The 24,861-nt window shown below is 37.5% G+C and overlaps 3 protein-coding genes across 3 annotated transcripts; all 3 read right to left on the bottom strand.

Moving 5' to 3' along the window:
• Positions 1-427: 427 nt before the first annotated feature.
• LOC108669154 lies at positions 428-4,490 on the bottom strand. Its single transcript, XM_047882130.1, has 4 exons — positions 4,393-4,490; positions 2,833-2,923; positions 1,685-1,853; positions 428-771 (listed from the first exon to the last, which is right to left on the bottom strand). Coding segments are annotated over exons 1-4 (441 nt in total). The 5' UTR covers positions 4,395-4,490; the 3' UTR covers positions 428-592.
• Positions 4,491-10,753: 6,263 nt separating this feature from the next.
• Positions 10,754-13,700, bottom strand: LOC108669166 (cytochrome c1). The gene is made up of 3 exons (XM_018156464.2): positions 13,620-13,700; positions 11,424-12,190; positions 10,754-10,993 (listed from the first exon to the last, which is right to left on the bottom strand). Coding segments are annotated over exons 1-3 (948 nt in total). The 5' UTR covers positions 13,622-13,700; the 3' UTR covers positions 10,754-10,814.
• Positions 13,701-17,367: 3,667 nt separating this feature from the next.
• LOC108669165 lies at positions 17,368-19,855 on the bottom strand. The gene is made up of 3 exons (XM_018156463.2): positions 19,774-19,855; positions 18,283-18,563; positions 17,368-17,947 (listed from the first exon to the last, which is right to left on the bottom strand). Coding segments are annotated over exons 1-3 (444 nt in total). The 5' UTR covers positions 19,776-19,855; the 3' UTR covers positions 17,368-17,786.
• Between the last annotated feature and the right edge of the window lie 5,006 nt (positions 19,856-24,861).

The following is a 24,861-nucleotide window of genomic DNA, read 5'->3' as shown; positions in this document are numbered from 1 at the left end:
TGCCAAAACCGGCCAACCAGTGTCAATATTGGCCAATTAACACTTTTTGCAGACCCTTAAAAAATGCTTCGCTCAACAGCAATCATTTTCTATAAAATTTTCAGCTTATTGGTACCTGTGTTCTCCGCATCAAAATAAAAAAAATATAAAACACTCATTATTCGTAACGAGTTTCGGGTGGCTCATCTATTTTTTTCGTTCAAGTTATACTGTCGATAAAATCAGAAGGAAATTTTTTTTACTGCCAGCCGGAAATCCCAGGTAATGAAGAAAAATTCCGTTCTGTCCGAGATTTTGTTCTCAGAGGCAGACAAAATTGTGGAATATATGTTAATGAATTTCCATAATTTTTTCACTTTTCAGTGGTATATTTTAAGAACATTTCTATCAAAATAATTATAAGAGTAAGGGTAAGGCTAGAAAAATAAATTATCAAATATGTTTATTAACATTTAGACTTTCTAGAAAACAATTCAGCTTAAATTGTCAATGTGTTCCCAAATGCCCAGTCAATCTAGAATTAAGTTGCTAGAATTAAAATCGTAATGCAAGGTTCTCAATATTAATCAATAATTGAACGCTTTACACGTGTTCAGTTTGCGGCGAGTCCGGCCACGATGTGGATGACTCTAGGCAGCGCCAAGTCCCACATGTCGGGGTGGCGGTCACGGAAGTTCTTAACGAAATAGTAAATTATTTCGTTGAGCCTCTGCTGCTCACCAGGCGCGCAGTCCGTGCACTGACCACGGCTTTTCAGCGATGTGATTTGTTCTGAAAAGAAAGTTTCAATTGATGCAATTATGAAAACGTCGCAAAAATGTGATATCCTTAGCTAGAAGTAGAAATTGGCCTTATTTTGTTGATGACAACCAATAATTACCTATTCTATATAAGTACTTATATCATTAGTCTGCTTATATCGCAAGTTCACAAGGAATTTAAAAGCAAAGAAAACGCCAAGAAAATTCACCATATCGATTTTGAAAACGTTTCGGAGTCCAGCTCCATCATCAGTTCGACTAAACTAAAAATGAATAAAATCACTTTGAATTTTGACTTTTAAAGTGATTTTATTCATTTTTAGTTTAGTCGAACTGATGATGGAGCTGGACTCCGAAACGTTTTCAAAATCGATATGGTGAATTTTCTTGGCGTTTTCTTTGCTTTTAAATTCCTTGTTACCTATTCTAAAAATATATATTTAGTCCTATTTCCGAAAATTTATGATCAATCTGAAGGAAGCAAAAATGACACTGGACTAAGTTTTTCCTCATAACAAGAGACAATTAAATATTCAATTAGATTCATAGAATCTAATTCCAAATTATAGTTTCAAGAGAATGTGTATAATGGCAAATAGCAAAATTATAAAAATTATTCTATTCAAGTTCCTATAGGCAATCTCTGACATTTACGAGCCAAAACAATGAATGGAAAATAACAACTGCGTGAAAGACGACGACTGTTGAGTTTAATTTGTCTGTTTTCAACAAGCGCCCGCAGAAAATTATCAACTTGTCATTCATCAACCTCAAACTTGCGTCCTCTAAAAGCTAGGTGCTGCTCGGGACACTCACTGACGAGGTTGCGGCCGCTCTCCGACTTGCAGCCCTTAGGGTTAACGAGGCAGTTAGTGAGGGAAATTATGAAATTATAATTAATTGTATTAGCTCGGGACACTTACTGACGAGGTTGCGGCCGCTCTCGGACTTGCAGCCCTTAGGGTTAACGAGGCAGTTAGTGAGGGACTGCACGGACGCGGTGTTAGCGAAGAATTTGTCCAGCTGTGCGGTGGTCAGTTCAGAGAGCCGAGTGCCGGGGGGCAGTAGGTTGAAGTCCCCCGAACCCAAGTTCTGACACAATGAAATTATTCGGAATTATTTTTAAAATATTAAATATTTATAGAAAAAATTCAATCACGTTCAAGCTTTTGAGGTGCATGACTAGGAAAATGTCCTTGGTAGTCTAGTAAGTTCACAAGTAGGAATTTTTAGTATAATCTGTATTTAATACAGGTTCCATTGAAGAATAGCCCGTATTGTATATTTTCATACCATTCACATTGAAAGACTTATGACAGGTTCGTAGCAAAAATGCGATGTCTCATTGTTTGACTCGTAGATTTTTGAAAGGTTCAGATATGTTTAAACTCATTACATACATAAATTACATCGCCCTTTTATTCTTCCGTTTTGGATTCAATAAATTTATTCGTACAATGGCAGTTAAATTAATCAATATGTACTGAAGTAATTAAAATATTCTGATGTACTGAATGATTGAAATATGCTGAAGTGATTAAAGTGGTACATCAGTTCAATTTCCTGGCTGCCCTAATTAAATTTTACCTCGAAAGATAGCCAGTGTACACCAAGGTAAAAGTAATACGAAAGTGTACCATACAATTATATCACTCGAAGCAATTTCTTATCTGTAAGTTTTTGGAATGATTTTTGTCAAAATTGTTTTACTCAGCATTTGCTGAAGAATTGAAATTAATAATTTCAATTCTAATAATAATTCTGCATTACACGTAAAGCGAAATTTTATTTTAGTTACTAATTATGAAGGTAGATTCAAGTTCTATTGTAGCCTTTATGAAAACTAAATCTTTACTCATAATCTCATACAGGACAATATTTCTTAAATACCAATGAATCCTAAACTCCTGAACAAAGGGAAGTTTTTCTGTCTCACGAAAAAATGCACAAGAGAATACTTAAAAGACCTGAATTTTTTCAGCCCAGACGGCAGCGCTCAGTACACATTCCAGTAAGCCAACCATGGCATAAAAAATGACTCCAAGGCTAGAAAAAACATGTGTATCCTCACCCCCGGTGCAGCGCCGGCGGGCAGAGTCCTGGTCTGCGGCTTCGCTGCGACGAAGGCCACAAAAAACAGGGACAGAAGCAGCGATCGCAACCTGCGCAATAAACACATGGTTTTATGTACCCTAATTTTTACGCCCTAATATCATCAATATTTAATATCAATATTACTCCATGGGTTGCCCGTCAAAGACCCACACTGCCCAGCGTCGAACGGACTAATATGATCCTTTCCTCCAATTACATAGCTGTAAAAAATTTTGATGTGTCACATTTCGGCTGCCAGCTATTCTGTTCAAAAAGCAGCCTTTGATAATACCAACCAGCCTTCAGCAAAGAAGCCGGGATTGTAATGGGCCAAAAACTTCCGCCAAAACACAAAATAATTTTACACCGATCAGTTAAAGCTCGCAGCAACGTTCTAGCATTCACTTCCCACACAAGCAGGCCACCAGTATTTATCCTTTGCATCGAATCAGCACACAATCGAAGGGTCGAAGGACGCTTGATTTTAGAACAAAGATTTGCTATCTGAAACATAGCTCAGGGGCCGTGAGAAAAAACCTACGTAATTTAAAGTTGCCCCGCATGAACACGGAAGTCGTATTCGATCTGCGGTCTGGTGGTGCGAGGCAGGTTTCATGTAACTCCTAAGGAGAACTAAGCTGATTTATCGCATAACGTCGTGCGCTCGTTACTGTTCGAGCGCTGGCAAGGTTATGAAGCTATGCTTCGATGAAACGTTTAGTGGCGGACAGTTATTGCGCTCTAGGAAACTCGCTCCTGTGTTCGGTGGCATATAGCTTATAATACACGAAACAAATGATGTTGCGAATTACTGCCGGCAGGCTCTATCCGCCCCTAATTTGTGGTCATTCAGGGCTGATTGGTGTTAAATTCGGTGGTGCATGACTGCACTTTCCATTCGATCTCGTATTAAGATTAAGATATGAGTTGCTTCTATTACCTATCCTTACATACAATATGCATATGGCCGTCTTATACCTTACCTCATATCTATCTATTCAGTTACTTTTTCAACATATGTTGCCTCCCGAAGCATAAAGTAAAATATAACTCAGTACTCACTGGAGTGAGTGACAGAGAGCGCATTTTCTCGTCGACGAAAACTTGAGGTCACGGACGGACGGACAGACCGACGGACAGACAGACAGACAGGCAGACAGACGGACATGGCGAGCACAATAGTGTATTTTTTCCATAAATGAGAAAATACGCTAAAAAGTGCCCTCGTTGAAATTAAAGAGAAGTCCATTGAGATTCCACTGAATGTAACATTTTTCGACGTGCATGATGAATTTTATTAGCTGGAAAGCATCTACATGAACCGAAATTGTTATTTCTTCACGTCTAGAAATGTGTTTCGATTGATACGGTTGCACCATAATCTTTATTTTGCTTATAAATAAAGACGTAATTCATTGTATATATATACTAAAATCTCAATATCATCCATAATGCTAATGATAGCTAATTCATGATGATATATGATATTAATAAGAGCAGGTATCGTTCTATAAAGGAGTCGAGACTCGTGCCTTACATGTTGATGACAGCACTCCAAGTCGGCGAATGATGCGGCCCTGAATGACGTTGTGAATTATAAGCGCACTTCTCAGCACCTTGGCTTCTGCCAACGCTAAAGTCCTTGGCTCACTTTGTGTGCTTGTCTTGGACTCTTTTCCCCTTAAGAGCAAAAATTTTGTAGTCATTTGTCGAAGGAATTAATCTGTTAATTAAGGCGTGTAATTGTTTAATTGCATTAGTCGGATAATTTTTCATGGCATCGGTCTCGTATGTGATAGCGGTTACTTGTGTTGTCTGATTTTATTAATGCCGGTAAATCAATTAGGATCTGTTAGAACATGCAGCAATTCATCCCGTTAAATTTCAATATTTTTTGTGGATTCTGAAAAGAAATTGAAATTGTTGACAAAATTAACCATGTCCTTAGCCCGATCACAGAGATAGAAAACTTCGGCACTCCGACTTTTCTTCGCGTCTCGGACAATTTTACGGCAGGGCTGGCGGCCAGTCTTCTAATTTCCGGAAGCTTTTGTTGAAATAATCTCAAGAATTTTTGTCTCATCTCTCCGCTTGTGGAAAATGGTTCTCATTAGCTTTCTTCGCTTTATTATTTATTTAAATGATAACTCGAATTCATGTGACTCATCGCTATATCGCTAAAATAATTTTCTTACAAAAAAATCATTTAATCCGCTGGCAAGTCCTAATCTTTTAGTGTTCAGTTCATGTCAGTCAACTTTATGGTGAAAACATGATGAGAGATATCATGATGTGGATATGGGTTATGGCCTTTAAAGATGGCCGAGCAAACATTCATGATGACGAACAAAGTGGGAGACCTTCAGTCAGTAGTGATGATCTGATTTAAAAAGTGGACTGTAAAGTGAAAGAGAACAGACGATTCATGAATTAGCTGAAAAGTTTTCTGCTGTGTCAAGACGCGTTTTTTAGATACCCTAAATGCTTCAATATTTATGAGAATTATGCAGAAAAGTAGAGTACGACTTTTCAAGTGAATAAATGTATTGGAAAAATTACCTGCATGTTGTTTTGCTAAGTCAAAACTGAGCTTACTTTAAAATCACGCCTCGTAAAACTCCAAACTCTAGCCCCAAAATCAACATAATTACGAACAATTCGTTTCACACACAATACTAGTCAGTAAAAATGCCGTGAATGGCACAGTCTGACAAGGTTTAATCGATTTCTCGGTTTTTTACTTTAATTTCAAACAGGCACAAAACAGGCTGGCTCTACACACCCAGCTCAATTTATAATTTATTCTATTATATCATTCTATTATTATAGAACGATATGATGAACATCGGTATAAATTGTTGAGAAATAAACACTTTTGGAAGAAAAATATTTGGAACTGAACTGTACTGAACCTCTAAGAAAATTTCTCTTAAATTAAATTTACTATCCAAAACAAACAAAAATTCTGTTATGTATCAAGCCTGTACAAAAAAGGCTATTTGCTTTTTCTTTCCGTTTATGAATCAATAAAATAAAAAATTTTATCGTGCCTATAATTTTACTAATTGAACGAGTATAATTCTTACAAGACTGAATAAAAGATTCTACGTACTGTTAATTTCAACTTTCGAAGAAGTCCTGCTGGCGTCTTTGAATCTTATATTAAATTTTTTTTTTCTTGACTGCGATAAGCTAAAGGTAAATTGCACCTGTTCTGGGAAGCCAGTATCGTTTCGAAATTACGTGCAGCTCAAGGTTCAGTACGCAGTTCTACAGCCTAGTTTTGTTAGAAGTGCATGCAGTCAAAATAATTCTTGAAATTTACTCGCGATCAGAGAGTCAAAACTAATAGAGGACATGAAACCAACGAGCAATATAGAATTTGATTAATTATTTGTGATTGAGAGTTGATCAAAGTCTTTAAATACAAGCTAAGTATCTCGAAATGTTGAGAGCCGCAATCGTTATCCTATTTTTTATCATTATTATTGGGGAAGCAGTTAATATCTCTGGCCTTCAAAAACCGTTGCTCGAGCCATATTTGGGTTAGCTTCAAGGCCAACTTGGGTAGAAACGGCACCACGCCGCTGTGCCCTACCATGCTAGGATGCTACCATTTCTCCAGCTGCTACTATTTACTAGTTTTTGCTGGGCTTAATAAATCCATGAAGACCATCAGGAAACTTTCAATCACAATTTGAGAGTAGTTTCGATGATCTTCTTGGATTTGTTCATTCACCTCATAACATTTGTTTGTCAGCAGTTAATATATAAGATTGCAAGAAATAGTGTAGTATAAGCAATTTTGATCAAAATAGTATTACAATTCGGAATAATCAAGCTTTTATGTATTTAATTTAGGCACAAATTTAATGGCAGGGTCACGTTATACGTTCCATCCTTTAGTAATGCAATTGGCGAAAATAGATCGCAGTCTCCCCTAACTTGATTCAGTTCAAAGAAAACGAATATATTGACATTTATTGCAGTAACCCGTCTATGTTGCAGTCTTCTTAATTACACTCTACCGCCGTATGGCATTCTCCGGGAACATGACTTTTAATTTAATTTATACGTAAGCTACTGAGGGCAGAAACTTGAGGACGGTTGTTCGCTACAGAGAACATCTTAAAGTGGTTGTGCATAGCAGCGATCATCAATGTAAGTCATTTTGTGCTCACTAGCAACGTATCCTTTTTGGGATGTAGGCCTGTGTCAACATTGCTATGGTTTGTCATCTTCACCTCATTATGGACGAAAACAATGGTGAGCTAGTGTGTTGTTATTTTTTAAATGCTGTTATTATGCATCGAAGTCATGTTTGATATCTTTGGTTTCTCCTCCAAGTCTATAATGAATTTGTTTTTATATGGTTTATTGTATGTCACTGAGAGGGAACACCAGGATATCCACTGTACTTATTGTCTGTCACTGAGGGTGAATAACCGTCATGAGATTGTAGCTAATTTACGACATTTATGAGTAACAATATTATTACGCCTAAGTTTTCAGATGAATTGATCATTTTTAAATGATGAAATGAAAAAAATTTTTAACTATTAATCCGTAAAATACTTCCACGTGAGGTTTAGATTCGATATATTCATACATTCAAATTTTTACTAATTATTTATTTCCAGATATTTCCAACCATGCTCATTCTAATGACGGACAGTAAATGGAATATTTCATACTACAATGAAAATGCAGGAATTAGCCATGGAGAGTTATGGTCAGAGAGAATAACATAAATAATAATGAGAGTATAATTTTTAATCGGTGACTACAGTAAATTTTTTTCGTTACCTTATTGTTTATTTGTCCTCACTTTATAACTATCATGATCAAAACAGAATATACCATGTAATATTTTAGCTGTGTGCCTGACGTTTCTTATAGCTGACACCTATATACGGTATATTATTGACTTCTGCTGACGAATGTTCCCCCTGAGGGACATGTTTTATATTTTTAATGATGCAATTAATTTTGACACATTGCACGGATATGGTAACTGCATCGCAAATGACACTAAAACCATGAAATAAAAATTATTCCTTCCTGACTCCGTATTTATTAGTTAATGATTACGCTCTAAATACATGCAGTTCTATACTCATCTTACAATCATGCAAAAATTAAACAAAAATAATTTTCATTTGATCAACAAAACTAAGGGAAAAAATCAACTGCATTTTTTTCCCCAAAGATCACATTGTCGTGGCGTGGCTTTGGCTAAAGGCAAAGCAAAGAAACGAGGTGAGAAAAAAACAAATTTTAATAAAATAATATATTCGGGCTTTAGTGCACTATTTATTCAATTGACTTGATAGAATCAGCTTATTATGTTCCTAGTCATTACTAGCGGCATGAAGCACCATTGCAAATGATAATGCGAACCGTGCAAAATTGACGCGTGGGAACGCGAACTGCAATCGCGATTTCAGTGATCACTCGCCATTAGAAACGATACATCGCAGTCAATAACAAACCCCCCAAAAAAACTTCCATTAACATTCAAACAGCTTTTGATTGCCTTTTTTATTACGCAACAAAATATAATTTCTATTTTTATTACGTCAAACGTCTGACCAATAGGCGTTGAGTGTAATGGAAAATACTGACAACTTTAACTGACTGTGTAAGATTTAGCTACAAGCAAAACGCCGAACAAATATCATCAAAATACACTGAATCTCATTCGAAGAACGATCTTCACATGTTATTTTCCAAGTAACAATAAGTAGAAAATAAGAATATTTTATTCACAATCGAGTGAATTTAATTCATATTTTGCAAATTATTTGGTCTAGATTTAAGGCTCATTGGCTTCAAAATCTTCAATAAATTAAATAAATTTAAAAATGAGTAATTCCTAGATTATAGTATGACGAAGTCCTAATTTTTTCGTATTTTGCCTTTTGCGAAGTGATATTTCAGAGTTTATGTAAATGTGCACTATTTTATTTTAAAATTAACCAACTGAAAATGATCTCATTGTGGAAATAGATATCTCGGTGGGATAACATGAGGGTGCTTCAAAAAGTTAATGGAAATCGGATAAAATTGGAAATTACATGAAAAGAATATCATTTCAGTGCACCATAGCGATCATATACTGTATCAAAGATTTATAATGTATTCTCTCATGAACCCTTAAATTAATGGTACAAGTGCGAGACGCTGTTTAAAAAGCAACAGATGTTTATGAAACATGGCATCTGCCAGGCGGCGATATTATACACCTCCTGATTGAATATGTTTCGGACATGGATTCGTTGACTAAGTTCGTGAAGGATAAGGAAGACACCATCTGTCCAAAGAACTTGTCTTGATATGGGGTGGTAGTACATGAGATACAGCGGTGTATACAGCAGTGTAAGGCTAAGACATCGACCATTTTGGTCGGAGTAGCTTTAACGCAAGATACATGGTAGCGTACATGTTAGTTACTAGGAGCCATACTATGGCTCTCGGCCCTTTTATAGAAGCACGGCTTTCGCCCAATATTAGAGGTCTTGATCGCGAGATGTGTCACGTGTTGTTGTTCATGCTGACTGAGGTCTAGTACTTTACTATCAGTCTCTACCACTTATAGTGGACATTACGTTTTAATTATAAATAATTTAACCTTGGAGTATAATTATAATGAACAGATGGGGACGGGCACATCTGCCGAAATTGAGGCCAGGTCAAACAAAAAATTCATCGTGTAGCTTGGGTGGAGGAACAGCCAAATCATTGACTATCTGGAACAAGTGCATGTATGGTGACATTGCCTCGAATAAAAAAGCAACCTACAAATCGATTAGTTGTTTCAGACGGGAAAGAACTGAGACCAAAAATGACCCCACAGAAGCAGGCCACCCACATAAGTTTGTGGGAAAAGCATTGATGGTGTTCGTGATTTCATTAAAAAAACTAATAACCACCAAACCAGTAGAAAACATCCTCAACATCTCCGTGAGTTCTGCACAATTCTGCATGGTGCGGCTGTTGGGGCCTGAGAAAGCTCTCCGCTTGATGGGTTTCAAGGAGTTGCGCCCAGATCAGCAGGAATAAAACAAGATCGTTCTATGGAAATTTCTTACAAGTGGGTTGAGAACCTAAAAATTTTCTTACGCGGATTGTGACCGCACATGAAACATGGCTCTACTAAGAAAGTGGGCCCGTCAAAGATAAATCTGAACGCTCAAGAGGAAAGGTTTTATGGGAAGGTTATCTTGCTAGTTGATTTACTCGAGATACAAAGTTTTTTCAGCTGTTTGTTATAAAAGGATTTTGATAAATTTTCCCTGACACTCGCTGAAAAAACACCTCGGGGGAAGCATGGGCTCGCACTCCACCACAATGCACTCGCGCATGGCGCAGGGCAAACAATTATTGAGCTTACTTCGCGAATATCGACTTATAGGACCGACATAGCCCCTCCACCTTTTTTTATTTTCAAACCTGTAAAAATCATAGAAAGGTCCCCAGTTTACCTCAATTGACGCAGCAGAAAGAGCTGCCAAAGCATGATTCAAATCGCAGGACTCTCAATTCTAACAGATTGGCTTAAAAAAAAAAACTTATGACTTTGATCGTTTTTGCCACACTTTTCTTTAACTTCACTTATGGTTATTTGTTTTTCTGTCTGCTACAAATCTTATAATCGATATAATGCAAGAATTAATTGACAGAATTAAAAAAAAAGTTTAAAGATACAAAAAAAATTTAAAACTAAAATAAAAGAAATTCATTGTACATGTGTAACATCGGAGACACCGGCCTCTTGAGAAGTGAGATCTTTAAAAAGTAATTTTTATACGTATATTATTTCAAACTATTGTTTTTCAACGAGTTTTTTTAAGCCACCTCGTTGGTCTTTATAAAACACACCAGTAAAGAATTGCATGTTCATTTAAAACAGTGTATTGAATTTCGGATACAAAAATATTTTTGTTGAAAAGGTCTCCATTAAAATCGTTGAAGTCTGCTGACGATGTGCAGAACTCTGGGGAGGATGATCTGCCACTGCTGAGGGTAGCGCGTGGAGAGTCCCTCGACGAGCCTGTACAGAAGACCGTCCATGTGGGCGCTCTGCTCGGGGGTGCAGGAGCCGCAAGCGCCCTGAGTCTCTGCCTGGTGGATGCCGTCTGCACGAACATTCGGGATGAGTGACAAGCAAAATGATGTTGCACGAAAGTACATTTCTAATGATGGAGTTGCATTTGAAAGTTAATTCTAGATTACAGGCATCGAGTTGGTTATTCTGGGGAAAAGTCCTTCAAAGAATCGGGATAAGTGAAAAGCAAAATGATGTTGCACGAAAGTGCATTTCTATTGATGGAGTTTGAAAGATAATTCTAGATTACAGGCATCGAATTGGTTATTCTGGGACAAAGTCCTTCAAAGAATGAAATACAGTCATGTCTTCAATAAAGCTATATTTCTTGCTGAAAGATTATATCGTTTTATTTCTTTAAAATTAGCATTACTATATGATTCTTGCCATGTGTCAAGTACCAGTTCTTATCTGATAATAACTATAATGGAGAGTTTTGACAAAATCCTACATGTACTTACTGAGTAAGGCGAGCGCAGGAGCGGACTGGCACTGAACAGGGTTCTGGAAGCAAGAAGTCAAAGTGTTGACAGATTCCTGGTTCCTCAAGAAGTCGTCGATGTCAGCCTCAGTGAGGGTGAGGAGAGTAGAATGCTGGGCAGCGAGAGCATCGAGGTGGGCGACGCCAACGTTAGAAGGAAGGAAGGCGAAAGAGTTTTGACTCTCAGCGCCATGTTGATTCGCTTCCTGTTCAGCAGCCTCTTGTTCAGCTCCGGCTTGTTCAGCAGCCTCTGGCTCTGCAGCCTCTTGCTCAGCTCCTGCTTGTTCAGCAGCCTCTGGCTCAGCAACCTCTTGTTCAACCGCCTCTTGTTCAGCCGCCTCTTGTTCAGCCGCCTCATGTTCAGTGCCTTCTTGTTCAGCAGCAACTCCAGCTCTTTGTTCAGCAGCTAACTTTTTCGTAGCTTCACTGTTTTTCTTGGCAACGCTGCCTTGATCCGCCGCAACCTGGGGAGCAGTTTTGGGCTTACTGGCGACTAAATCTTCAGCCTCTTTTTCATGTTTCGAGCCTTCAGTAGCTTTCTCTTGCTGTCCGTCAGTCGGAGTCTCTGGTTCCTCGCCAGTTCCTATGTGGCCAGGTTCATGATGGAACTTCGCATCACTTGAGCTTGAAGTTCCACTTGCATTTGATTCCTCGGGGTGGTCGTGCTGGGTGCCGAGCTTGTGGGGCAATGCCACGGCTAGCGCAACCAGCAATGCAAAAGCAACAATCGACAATGCTTGACGAGCCCTGTAAATCACATGGATCATTAGACTAAGGCATAAATTCATTCTCAGATAACTCTCCCTCAACCCAAGAAACTGATGGCATATGATTTAGTTTTAACAAAGTTAGTTCAAACACAAACGCATTAAAACGAGGAGAAACAAGGTTTGCGACTCGTAAATGTCTCGTAAATGACTCGTAAATGTTCATGGAAAAATTGTCAGAAAAACTCTGGAGTTGCAATTACGAACCTAAAATCTGCATATTGTGCAAACCTGAGGCATTCAAAAATGAATTTATAACTAGTGATGCAGTCAAGAATTTAGACTGGAGTTACATCACTCCAATTGTATGAAGAACCCTTCTAAATCCGTTCAAAAAAACCCGATGGCTTCAATTTTTTGCAACATATTAGTTTTTGTAAAGTTATTTTCGTTAAAAATGTTAATAGGAATCAAATTAAAAATTGTATTCCTGTTCAATATAAGATTGAACAACTTTATCAAGGAGAAAATTTTGTCGTTTCTTCATGAGTGAAAAATGATCGAGATGCTTCACAATTTAGATTATGCTCAAATTTAATGGAGCTGAGTTAATAAAAAATGTAAACGATTTAAGGCTGTATTCTCAGTAACTGTAAAGTTCACATTGGAGCTTTTTTTCGTTACGCATTCAAAACTGTCCCCAATACGAAGGCGTTTACTCTCTCACAACCGCAGTTGAAATTTATTTAGATGACTAAATAAAAGTACTGAAGATAATTTTACCCCTTCAACAAGACCGTCAAATCTAAAAATTACTCATATGGAAAATTTTTTCCAGGCTGGAGAGCACCGCATGAGTGGAAATCTAAGTGCAAGCAACCGGGGTTGCCAGATGGGCATTTTTTTCGACCAAATTCGACGACTTGTGTCTTTTTTCAATTGATATTAGAAGAGGGCAGTAAACTTATTGTTATTATTTTTCAGTAGACTTAAATGCAGGAAAATATAATTTTCTAACCGTTAGTTGCAAATTTCCTAATAAGTATTGAATAAAGGTCATTTTGTGCATTTTTTAAAGAGCGGCGCTGGCCGTTTTCTTTCGCCACCATCTGGTAACCCTGGCTGCATGCAACCAAATAAAGACAGACTCAAAATGCTCGGCTCGGTGACCGAACTGCTTGACTGCAATTTTTTATTACAAATATATGCCTCCGGCTTGCAAGAAAACTCTTTAAATAACATCAAGGGGGAAAATTCCAAATTACCAAATTTTATTAGAATTTTCAGCAAATTGAGAAACTTAGAACATGCGAGGATTTAAGAGCATATTCAAACCATGAGACTGTATATTCAGCGTATATGACGCAACTTTCTCTGATGATTAACTGTGTATCATTAACGTCCTAAAGCTACTACATTAGACACAGTATAAGATGAGATTATAGAGACGCGACTCGAGTGTTACTCACATGTTTCCTCGTTGACCGCACAGCGACCTCTGTTGGCCGAGTGGAGCAGGTTGCGCTTATAGCCACACCTCTTCCCCAGCCCCAACTGACCTTCATCTCTCCTAAACCCTACAGCCATTCAACTTTTTATTCTTCGATGAATAATAAATAAAAGCAAGTATTAATCCCTGCTCGTGCCGAAAATCTAAACCGTAAATTCCGACATTTGATTTCTATGGAGCTAAACGCCCATCGCCGCAATATTAGATATGTTATGTCTTCCTATCAAGCTTATCATTCTGGTAAAGTAGATTAAAACGTGACATGAAACTGCAGAAAAGTGATCTCGAAGTAGAAAAATACAACAGTTCTAATTGTGAGCACAACACTAACTAGTGTTGATGGCAGCACTACACTGCAGCTGATGGCAGCACTACACTGCAGCTGATGACTGCAGCTGATGGCAGTACTACACTGCAGCTGATGGCAGTACTACGCTGCAGCTGATGGCATCGGAACAACAGTTTTTCGCGGTTTAATGGCACACGATCATTTTTCCCAATTGTAACAGAAATGCAATGTCCTACAATTTAATGGTTATTCGCTTCTCTAGATTGTATAAATGCAAATCATTTTTTTAATAGACCATTCTTCTTGTTTCAGGTCAACGGCTTCTGGGCTAAAAAAAAACAACTTTCACAAAGCATTCAGCCGCTGCATGCTTTAGCCAAGAGGCATTTCTTCCCAGTCGGGATTCGTTGATACTTTTTACAGCCTGAATTTTTTCAACTTACTGACCATAACACAATCATTTGAAAAACGAGTGAATAATGGATGAACGACGATTTTTAATGTACCTTTGGGGTTATTATTAAAAATATTTAGTTTGAAATGCGTACTAGGGATTTTCGCGAAAATAATGGGATTTTCGCGAAAGAGCTCTTCTACTTGTACGAGGTTGAAACGGCTTTTAAAAACGTTACCAAAATACACTACAAAAGGAATAGGTATAATTATTTTTATACAAAATATTCGTTCTCAATTGAATAGGTGCTACGGTATTTCTAGTACCTAATAGTTAATTCTTCTTGAGTATTATTAATTGTTGAACTAAATAGTTATTGATTCAGCCAATTGATGATTTTGTATTGTAGTTTTAAAATTCAAATCCTCGCTTTGATGGATTCAAAAGTTTTCTCATATTTTTATCGTAAATTCTAGTTTGCCGACAGCCGTTAAATGCACGCCGAACCCGTCGGCAGCACCACAACCAGGTCTCGAAACCAGTTCCTCGAAACCTCCTCCTCTAACGATCAGCTGTTATTAAGTCGAACAAAAAGTGCAAAAACTCTGGTCTATGCAGTTCAAACAGCAGATGCATGGGCAGTTTGATCTTGTTTGAGTGGTCGAAATTAAGCCCAACTCTTCATGATTGTTCTGGGCCTTCCCGCCTCTACTGAATACCAAACAAACTGAGCATGAGATGTGGACGTGCTCGATGGCTTGAGCTTCTTCGTTGGCAGAGTTGGAATCTCTCAAAAAATTACGATTTGTCGCCAGTCAAAAATTGTTTTGTGATTGATAAACTCGTTTTACACTTAAATTTTTAATGTTGAGATCTCTTCTTTAGTAGAACCTTGATATTCAGAGCCAAATGATTGCAAAAAAAGTTTTCTAAGAATCCGGATCTTGTATGTGATCGTTAGATGGGGTACTCGCTGGAGCTCTTTTAAACCTGCCGTGAAAACTCAAGGTTATCAAGAAACCGAATAAATTATGAAAAAAATTATTTGCAGCTTGTCATCTAATGTGTCTCTTTTGAAGTCAAGTGGAGCAAAACACTGCAAATAATGAATAACACTGCAAAATGGAAATAGAAATAGTTTGCGTGTGGATCCTGCCGTTATATTCGGCACTGAATGTGTGTCTTAGTTTCGATTTTAGTTAAAGTTGAAGCTTAACCTAGCGTTTCTATCCCCGAGATTTATAGATCAAATACCGTTAACAATTCTTGAATCTAAGTAGGGTCTACTGTAAAACTAAGTCTTCGTTTACTGTATATTATAGAATTCGTGCTTTAATCCAGTTTATACATTTGAAGCATAATTTATTAGGAAATGTATTTTGAGTAGTTCAGATTGGGGAAACCAATATGTCGGAGAGACAGAAAGTAATCGAGAATCAGCTTAGAACTAAACTTCGAAATGTACGGGCAGGGCATATTTTCATGTATAAAAGACTGCCAGACGCGATTGAGCATTGACTCGTCGAAATCGACAAAAGATGGAAGTTCCACGAGAAGAATATTGATGTAACTTATGATAAATTACAGTGAAAAATAGTACAAGTGTGTAAAATTCATATCGCAGTTGTGTGCAAGACATTATAGATGTGTGCAAGACATTATAGATGTGTGCAAGACATTATAGATGTGTGCAAGTCACTGCAGTTGTGTGCAAGTCACTGCAGTTGTGTGCAAGTCACTGCAGTTGTGTGCAAGTCACTGCAGTTGTGATGCAGTTGTGTGCAGCTCACTGCAGTTGTGTGCAAGTCATTGCAGTTGTGTGCAAGTCACTGCAGTTGTTTGCAAGTCACTGCAGCTGTGTGCAAGTCATTGTAGTTGTGTACGCGGCATTGGAGCATAACCACCATACTTCATCCAAACTGGAGGAAGTGGCCGGCTTTTATGTGGCGCACATTTACTTGGGAAAATCATATGACGTAGTTAGTCATGAATTTCTATTCGGAAAATTAAGTTACTGGAGGTCGTAAGAGAACTGCTGCCGAGATTCCACAACTTCAAAAACCGAGATCTTACAAGCCGATAAAGTAAGGTCATGGATAAAAGTGCGGAGCCACGGGAAACGGCGATAGGTCTGATCCCTCTCCTACTTCACTTTGCAGACATAAACGTACGAATCAGCTGTAGGAATTATGTACAGGGTGCATCGCGAGGGGTAGCAAAACGACCTGTCCGCAATATACGGCTGGGCTCATGCGAACAACAGAATTACTCTGAACAAGATAAGCGAAACTGACGAGCTTTGACTTGCTGACAGTTCTGAGAGAAGGGTTCACTCATGAGACCTTGAAGATACGACTGAGAGATCCCAAATCGGATACTTCTGCCCACTACTATTAGGAATGAACAATCAACAGCTTGACCAGAAGAGGTTAAATACACGAAAGTCACCTTCTGCATTATCCCCAAGGCCCAAATGGCAAAAACAACCTATCAGGTGACTACTTGGACAAGGCGAAAATCGAGGCGAAATAAATTGAAAATCGAAAATCTAGTGGAATGAAAACACAGAATATTCTTCATCTCGTCAAAGTCTGTCCCAAAGGTTTGTAAGCAGTCTAAAATCTTTTTGCATTTGGAATACTAAGGATTGTGTTGCAAATTAATATATAATGAACAAGATAGACGTCTTCATAATCGACGAACACCAACTGTAAGGAATACTAATTTCCTTCAAAGTCTGAATAAGATTGTTTCTCTAATAAAATTACAATAAATCTTATCGTCCAAAGCTATGAATTCTGAATTCCTTACTAAATTTCTCAAACATGTGGTCGATTGGAAGCCACCCCATTTGAAATTCTTAAAAATACCCCAGAAAACTTCTTACAGTTCGTGCAAAATGAATTAATTTCATTACACGAATTGGTGTTAACCTCAGGTGTCAATGAGTTATATTTTGATGGATATTTAAAACGTTTTTCACTGACTGATTGACATGAAATCACAGGATAAAATAACTTTTGCAACATTCATAACATCTTTTATTAATAAAAATCCACAAGTATCACATATCGAAAGGGGTAATAAATAGCGACCATCACATTTTCTTTGCATTAATTTAACAAAATTTGGCCAAAATAACGTAATGCATCTTTAAAGTTTTATATAAGCCAGCTTGGAACTTACTACCGCTGTGAGTAGTCATAGATCGCCATCTCAGGCATAGCTACAGCTGTCAAATATATGTACTGATTCCAATCGTGTTTAATATTTGTTTAACAATTTTTCAAAATTATTTTTCGAGGCGGAATAAGTTTTTGAACATATGAAGAAACATTCGATAGACGGCCTAGATGCCATCACCTCGAATTGATAGTTAGTCATTGAGTTCATGAAACATCAACATAACAACTTTTACCCCGGAAACCTTGGCCGTTTGTCTTTTACAAAAGGAAGCCGATTTCGGGAAGGAGTCGCTTCCACTCCTGCGGATGGTATTGCTGCAGTCCGGCAATGGCGTCACCGACGAGTTTCCTTGTGTGTTTCCTCTCAGCGTCGGAGCAGTTCCTGCAGGTGCCTCCTTTGCCCAAGCTCCTCACGTCACCTGAGCGTTCAAAACAGTTTAAATATATTACCTATTTATCGGGAAAAAATTAAAATTAAATTAAAAAAAATAAAAATAAAATATAACTTTGAATAAATAATAAAATGTTTCAAGACATCTCTGGCTATATTATTTTCAGTTACTTGAAATTGAACAAACATTTTCGAACTTGAAATAGCTGGGAAAAATTTTTTAAATCATTCAATGCGTTATCAAATATCTAGTAATACCTACAGATAAACATATATTTTTGGGCCTAAATTATAAACTTTTATTTTTATTTGCCCTTTTATTGGAATAATAATCTCCCCTCGACACGTAAGAAAGTCACGTACGGACGAGGGAGACTCCGGCTCGAGCCTTGCACTTGCGCAGGCTCTCGAAGCAGTTGACGAGCTCGTTGACGGCTTCCTTGCTGCCCAGGAAATCATTCAAATCCTTCTGCGAGATCTTCCTGAGGGTCAGGTTAGGGTCGAGATGAAGGGGGATCTTCTTCTGGCCTCCCTGGGCGTTGGGTGCAGCGGCCTGAGGACGCGCCTGCTGGGGGGCGCCCTGTGGCAGCGACTGTACGGCCACCGCAGCCAGGGCGAGGAAAATGGCAGTCACTTGCAGCTTCCTGGAAATGCAACAAAAACCGATTAAGCAAAGAGTAATTTAATTCGGTAGTAAAGCTATAATTTCGAAAGGAAAAGTTGAAATTGGATTAACATGAATATTTAATTATGAAAGTTTGGTGCAGAAATGTGTTATGAGCCACCAATTAGAGTGATATGTATGAAATGTTGACAGAAAACCTAATCGTATTTTATTTTTGCACGTGGCAATGAATTAATGAATTTGACAATGAATATATGGAAACTTATATATCACCATGACTTATTTGAACGAACGAGCACACATATGGGCGAAGTTCAAGTAGGATGTTTTGTTGCCCAGTCTCGCGGTCATGGTCTCTGCTCGTATCTGGCAAGCCGATTTCTCTCGCATTATATGGAGTCAAGTTCAACCTCGTATATTTGTGTACAGCTTTGCGCATTCAGCCTCTGATTAACATAATCCCTATTTGGCATTTTGTTTTTGTCCTGAGCTGTTGAAGGTTAAGCTGACTTGTCGCGGAGGCCCATCTTATATTTGCCAGTTCGTTTTTTTCTTGTGAGCGCGGACACTTTTTCTATTCAAGTCAATTTTTTAGACTAAAAAAGTCTCGCGAACTAAGCTCTGACCTTGAATTCATATTGTGTGCATATTCTTACATGAAGTCTAATTGTATAATTTTGCAAACAACCCACTTTTCTGGGTCATTTAATAATAACCATTAATTATTCATCAAAATAATTGTAGGAAATGATATCTAAAATTTAACACTAACAAAAAAAAATAAATTATCGTTCGGAAATATTGAAATATAATATAGTTTTTTGAATTAGTTGAATGTGTAGGAGATGGGATTGTCTTAGAAATTGATATAAATTGGGTGCTTAGTAAAAAAATCAATTTGCATCCCGCATATCACAGTTAATAGTGAATAATAGCAAATAATTTTTCCTCATTCTACAAAATTCCTAAGTTATGAACTTAATTTTTCGTAAACACGAGACAATGAACAAAATTTAATTGTTCTGTCTGTCTTGTTCAAGGCTAACCTGAAGGACATGACAGCAAAAACATTCGCGTCAACGCCTTTATAGAAAGAACAATCTTCATCCTGTTCTTCCCGGGAAATAAGGTGGCAAGTTATACTGTTAAGTACACTTGATCGATACATATATAAGATATTATTAAAATATGGTGCGATATAATTAATCAATGTGGCTGGAGAGACTCACATTTTGTGCGATGTTCGGAGGCGTCGTGGCAAGAACTCGTGGCCGTTGCCTGGGCGGCGATGGCTTTATAGCTGCCGCAGCGCCGTCCAGGGCCTCGGAGGGAGCGGGGGCTGAGAGCTCCGATATGAGTCGTGTTTTCTGTGTGCCAGTCAAGAAAATTCCTTTCTAGCATGAACAAAAGGCAAAATCGTTATAATCAAGAAATAAGTGATTGTAAGTTTGCCTAAATTCAGAATATTCTCACGGTGTGTAAAGCACCCTATTAGCACGTCTCGGACGAATTTACGGCCGGACCATTAGCTGTACCTGGAGTTTATTGATGTTGAAGCCAAACTTTGTAATCACCGCCGAAGTGATGAATTTCTTATTTATTGTTAATATTGTGACTAGGCTTTCGACACGCTCAGGTTGAACTGTTTTCAACGCACAGACATGTGATAAAGATTTCATATTCCAATATAAGACGAAGTCGGAGTTCACTAAACGACTGAAAGTGATGAGTATATATGAAGTAGAAATGTGGCGATGCCTGATCCACAGAAGCGTTCTTTTTGTGGGGAAACCCAAGCGCTTCTTTGTGCGTTTGGACTCAAGGATTTCACTGCGTTTGACTAAGCTTCAGTTGCCTTTCTGTTGAATCTGCAACTGCAAACAACGGCTGGGACACGCGAGTTATGATCGGTCATAGAAACCGAACTCGTGTTTGGTTTCTATCGGTTCTAACTCGTTTCGGTTTGGAATTCGTGTAATATGAAAGCATCTCTAATACTCTTCCTAGTGGCACACGAGACCAGTGGTTGTTCATAAACGTATACATTTATTAATGATTTTATTCGAATCTCTCGCTCTTAGAGATTGTTAAATACAATTATTTAAATGTAAACATTGCTAAATTATTATTTACAATTTGTTAAATACAATTATTATTTTAACGCAATTATACAACAGATGTTTCCACTTAGATTCTACAGCAGATCAGAGGTTAAAAATATGAAGACAATATAAAGTTACTGGACTGATTAGCTGATGTGCAGCGCCAACTAAAAAACGGATTGGCAGACATTTTCCTCCCTTGGGAATCCGTAAAGAAATTTTCCTGATTCAAAGTTATTTCAATATTTCTGGTCACCTTATCTTCCAACCGGCGACAAAGAACTATGTAGATTTATAACTAGACGAGCAGCCAGACAGGATATTTTATTCAAATAAGAGCCAAATCCTGATTAAACTCGCAAAGCTACCATAGCTGCAGATAACGCCTATCTTTGTCCAATGGAAATATAATTCTGCCACCTAAATTAGCCAATTATTATGCGAACCTTTGCTTATTACGGACATTAAACACGAAAGCATTTGAAACAACTCCTGTATTAATATTATTATTATTATTATTGTTATTATAATTATTTAATTACTTTTACTTCTATTATTATTATTATTTCCATTATTGTCAATATTAATATTGTTGTTGTTATTATTATTACTATCGCTATTATACGAAGCAATTTTCGTGACGCCTGATTCAGCCGAAACTCGAGGGAACATTAGTAAAATCTTCCAAAGATTTATAACGGAGAATGGACAAGCTACTCGTACAAAATTAATTAATAACTCAAAGATCTCTTGCAAAAACAGAATTAAAGACACACAGACACAGATGATTCAGCATTACTGGATGTGAATAAATGCCACGGAGGTGCTACACGTTTCTATTGTCATCGGTCACACATTAGTTAAACACGGTCAAGTCTAGCACTCGGGACCAGTCATTAGAGTGACCATGTTGGGTTTGATTTCGTAGTAACATGTCCACCTCAAATATATGGCTTTCCCATCTGAATAATACCGGTATAAGGTAATGTAGAAATGGGGTACTAAATTTTAATTATACATATCAAGATTTCAGTCTCTCTATTAAACCTTTAATCTCACTTCCAGAATTACTGAAAACTCAATTCCTTTACGAGTTGATGAAAAATCATGATTTTAAAAATAATAGGTGCCTTTTTATCGCTCTCGAATCAGATACTACTTAGGTAGATTTTAGATTTCGCATCCAAAAACAGTAGTAATTATACTATAAAGTAATCCATCCATTTTTACATGACCGACTGTTCCTTAACGGACTAGAACGAAGAAACTGCTGTCATGGCGATCATTTTTCACACCCCGTTTCTCTGATACCCTTTTTTCCCAGTCCGGTTTCCATAGCGGAAATCCCGGGCCAGAGTCCGAGTCACCCGATATAATGGCGGAGCTTCAGACACGGTGACAAGCTCTGCCGCAAGCATCATAAATAAATTGCAGTCGCTGCCAAATAAAATTTTCACTGCTTGCTTGAAGACGATATTCATATGGACGGTATGTCGCTTCAAATTCAATGCGTTTTTTTTTTATTTAAAAATCATGCTACGCAAATTATGCTCATCGAGATTATTGAAGTATCGTGGATAGGAGCCGCCAACTTTAGAATTTGATCATAATTCTAAATGGACCGGTAAACTTTGTTGGCGTGAAATAAGTAAGAGAAGTAGTTCTTACCAGATCATAGATAAAACGTTGCTGAGGACGTGTTCAAACATAAATTAAACAAACAACTAACAACAGTCATCCTATTTTTCAGGTTTTAATTACTCTAATCAAGATGGGATCACTGGGTCGTCTTTGAAACACGAAAATCAATGAGATTTGTGTTTGAGTAATGCAAACTGACGTCCCTAACAACGTTAAGACAAAATTTACACGTTTCCACGAAGAGCATTTTGCTCCTTAGAGTAATGAAAGCAATCGTCCCTCATTTCATTCCAGTTTTCGAAGAATAGACCGCTGCAAAGAAGACGTTTGATTACACCTTATACTTGGAACCTTCCCGTGCTTCTAAATTATTAATGGAATAATGAACATGAAAACAAGTTATTCACATTCATGGTAATCATATGATGTAAGACTTGAAACAAAAGGTATTTTATCGGCGGAGACAGTATGTTATAAACAGTCATTGAAACAGGTTAGCAAAACGATTACATAATAAAAGACTTGGTAAAACCGAAGAGTTTCTTCATTTGGCCTCATTGGTCAGTGGGCATTACCAGCAAACCTGGATTTTTATTTTTTTGGCTCCGACTTCCACAAATGAGCAGCGCTGCAAAGTCTTGAGCACTGGCAGAAAAACTTCAACATTCAAGAGTTTTTGCCGCACCAGGTCCCACACCTCTTAAGTTCTGGGAAGCCCACACTGATGAATATTTATTTATTTCGATGAACTCGCTACCAGTTGTGGAGTCTATTTTGCTGTAAGAAATTGTTTTTTCCCTTCACATTAGTATAAGGCTGTAGTAAAATTAGTTTGAATAATCATGAAAAATCTACTGTTGAAATCATGCATAAAAAAGCAACTCAAATTTCACGGCTAGAAGAGAGAATTTTGTTAGCATTCAATTAGTCAGTAATTTTTCATCCGTAGAGGCTTTTCTTATTATGCGAATTACATATAAAGAACTATATTATACAGCTTAAGTTATAATAACAATGTTCGAATAAATTCGCTTCTTCGTTAATGTTTTAAACGCATTTAGCATACCAAACGTTGAACTTAAGTTTAAATCTGGTTATTTATTGAGCTTATTTCCAGTTTCATAGGAAACCCATAATGTTCTATACGTTGCTCTTTCGTTGTCACTGGCTTGCAGGGACCTAATAGTTATGCTTCTGAACATTGGTAGTAATAATGACACATTTTTTCGAGAAAAAATTGGCAGCCTCGACATTTCCAAGAATTGCGCGCTGAGTCGTGTACCCTCAAGAGATCGCGCCAACCGTGCGCTGCGTACAATTGGCGCTTTACGTAACATTTTGTATATTCGATACACTATACATCGAGATTTATTAAGTTCGCTCGAATCTCATGTTATAAGGCTGAGATTATCTTGTTGAAATGATAAGGCAATTACTTTTTTCATAGGTAGTGCGTCAATTTAAAACTACATGTTAATGAGTATTTTGGTTGCGTTATTCTAATTACATTAGGTAAATTGAATTTTTGATGATCTAAGTTGAAGAAAGGCAAAAAGCATAAATAGTTTTCATTCAATAATTCATCCAATATTCTGTGAACAAGTCGCGAAAAGTACAAGAATCGGCGACAGACCACATCAGGCCTACTCATCAGCGCCGACATCGCTATGTTCAGTTATGTTAATGCAATGTTTTTGTTCTCCAATCTACTCATTATTCAAGGTTAAATGATAATGCGCATGAAGAGAAAATGAAGAAACTATAATAACATCAAAATGCATGACACAATAGGCAATATTTCAACCATGTCGATGTATTCAGATTTCTATTGGTATCGCCAAAGAAAAAAAATATCCGAGTGTGACTTCCTAAGCGTTCCGGAATGCCGGACCTTTCGTGTAACCGAGCTTGAGTAATGTTTGGCAACGGGTAGCTGTCTCCTGAAGCTAAATGGTTCAACGGTTAGAACTTTATGCTTATAGCTAATGTTGAAAATTACGTCATATGTAGTTGGTCGTTTTTTTTTCTGCAATTAAATCAATATAATAATATAAATACAGTAATGTTCTATTAATAAGATACTCATTTTCTAAGATGGCCACCCGTAAATATTTAAAAATCGAAAGTGCAAATTATTCATAGCTAAAGAATAATAAAATAGCATATTTTCATGTATAATTTTGGCAAATCATGGGCAAAAACTTCTAATGAATAAATTTGCAAATACTAGGCAAAAGTAGGCTATTTTTCTCACTTCATATTAGAAAAAATTGAGCAAGAGGCATGAGATGATCCCATGGTCAGGAAGATGTGCCAGGTGCGCGGGAATTTTTTTGTCATTTTAACGACCTGCGCGGTGCGCCGTTAACAGTGTGGAATTCTAGAGGGATATTAAATTAACCAGTACACTTAGCATATTGGAAAGCAGGACCTGAAAGCTTGGAAAGGCCAGGAACTTTCTACTTTCAGTCCATCATATTTCATATCATATACATAACCTATCACTTTCCAGCTGTGATTGGTTGATGGGATTGTGATTTTAGCCCCTTCCAGCTTTGTCTCTTATACACATCT

Source organism: Hyalella azteca, unplaced genomic scaffold (assembly GCF_000764305.2).
Source record: "Hyalella azteca isolate HAZT.00-mixed unplaced genomic scaffold, Hazt_2.0.2 contig9713, whole genome shotgun sequence".
Taxonomy (NCBI): domain Eukaryota; kingdom Metazoa; phylum Arthropoda; class Malacostraca; order Amphipoda; family Hyalellidae; genus Hyalella; species Hyalella azteca.
This window is presented reverse-complemented; position numbering and strand designations above follow the sequence as displayed.

Coding starts and splice junctions, on each gene's coding strand:
- LOC108669166 (XM_018156464.2), bottom strand. Junction 10,994..11,423: donor TCCTGCGCTCGCCTTACTCA/GTAAGTACATGT, acceptor ATGTTCGTGCAG/ACGGCATCCACCAGGCAGAG.
- LOC108669165 (XM_018156463.2), bottom strand. Junction 17,948..18,282: donor AGCCGGAGTCTCCCTCGTCC/GTACGTGACTTT, acceptor TTGAACGCTCAG/GTGACGTGAGGAGCTTGGGC.
- LOC108669154 (XM_047882130.1), bottom strand. Junction 1,854..2,832: donor CCGCCGGCGCTGCACCGGGG/GTGAGGATACAC, acceptor TCATTGTGTCAG/AACTTGGGTTCGGGGGACTT. Junction 772..1,684: donor GAGCGGCCGCAACCTCGTCA/GTAAGTGTCCCG, acceptor CTTTCTTTTCAG/AACAAATCACATCGCTGAAA.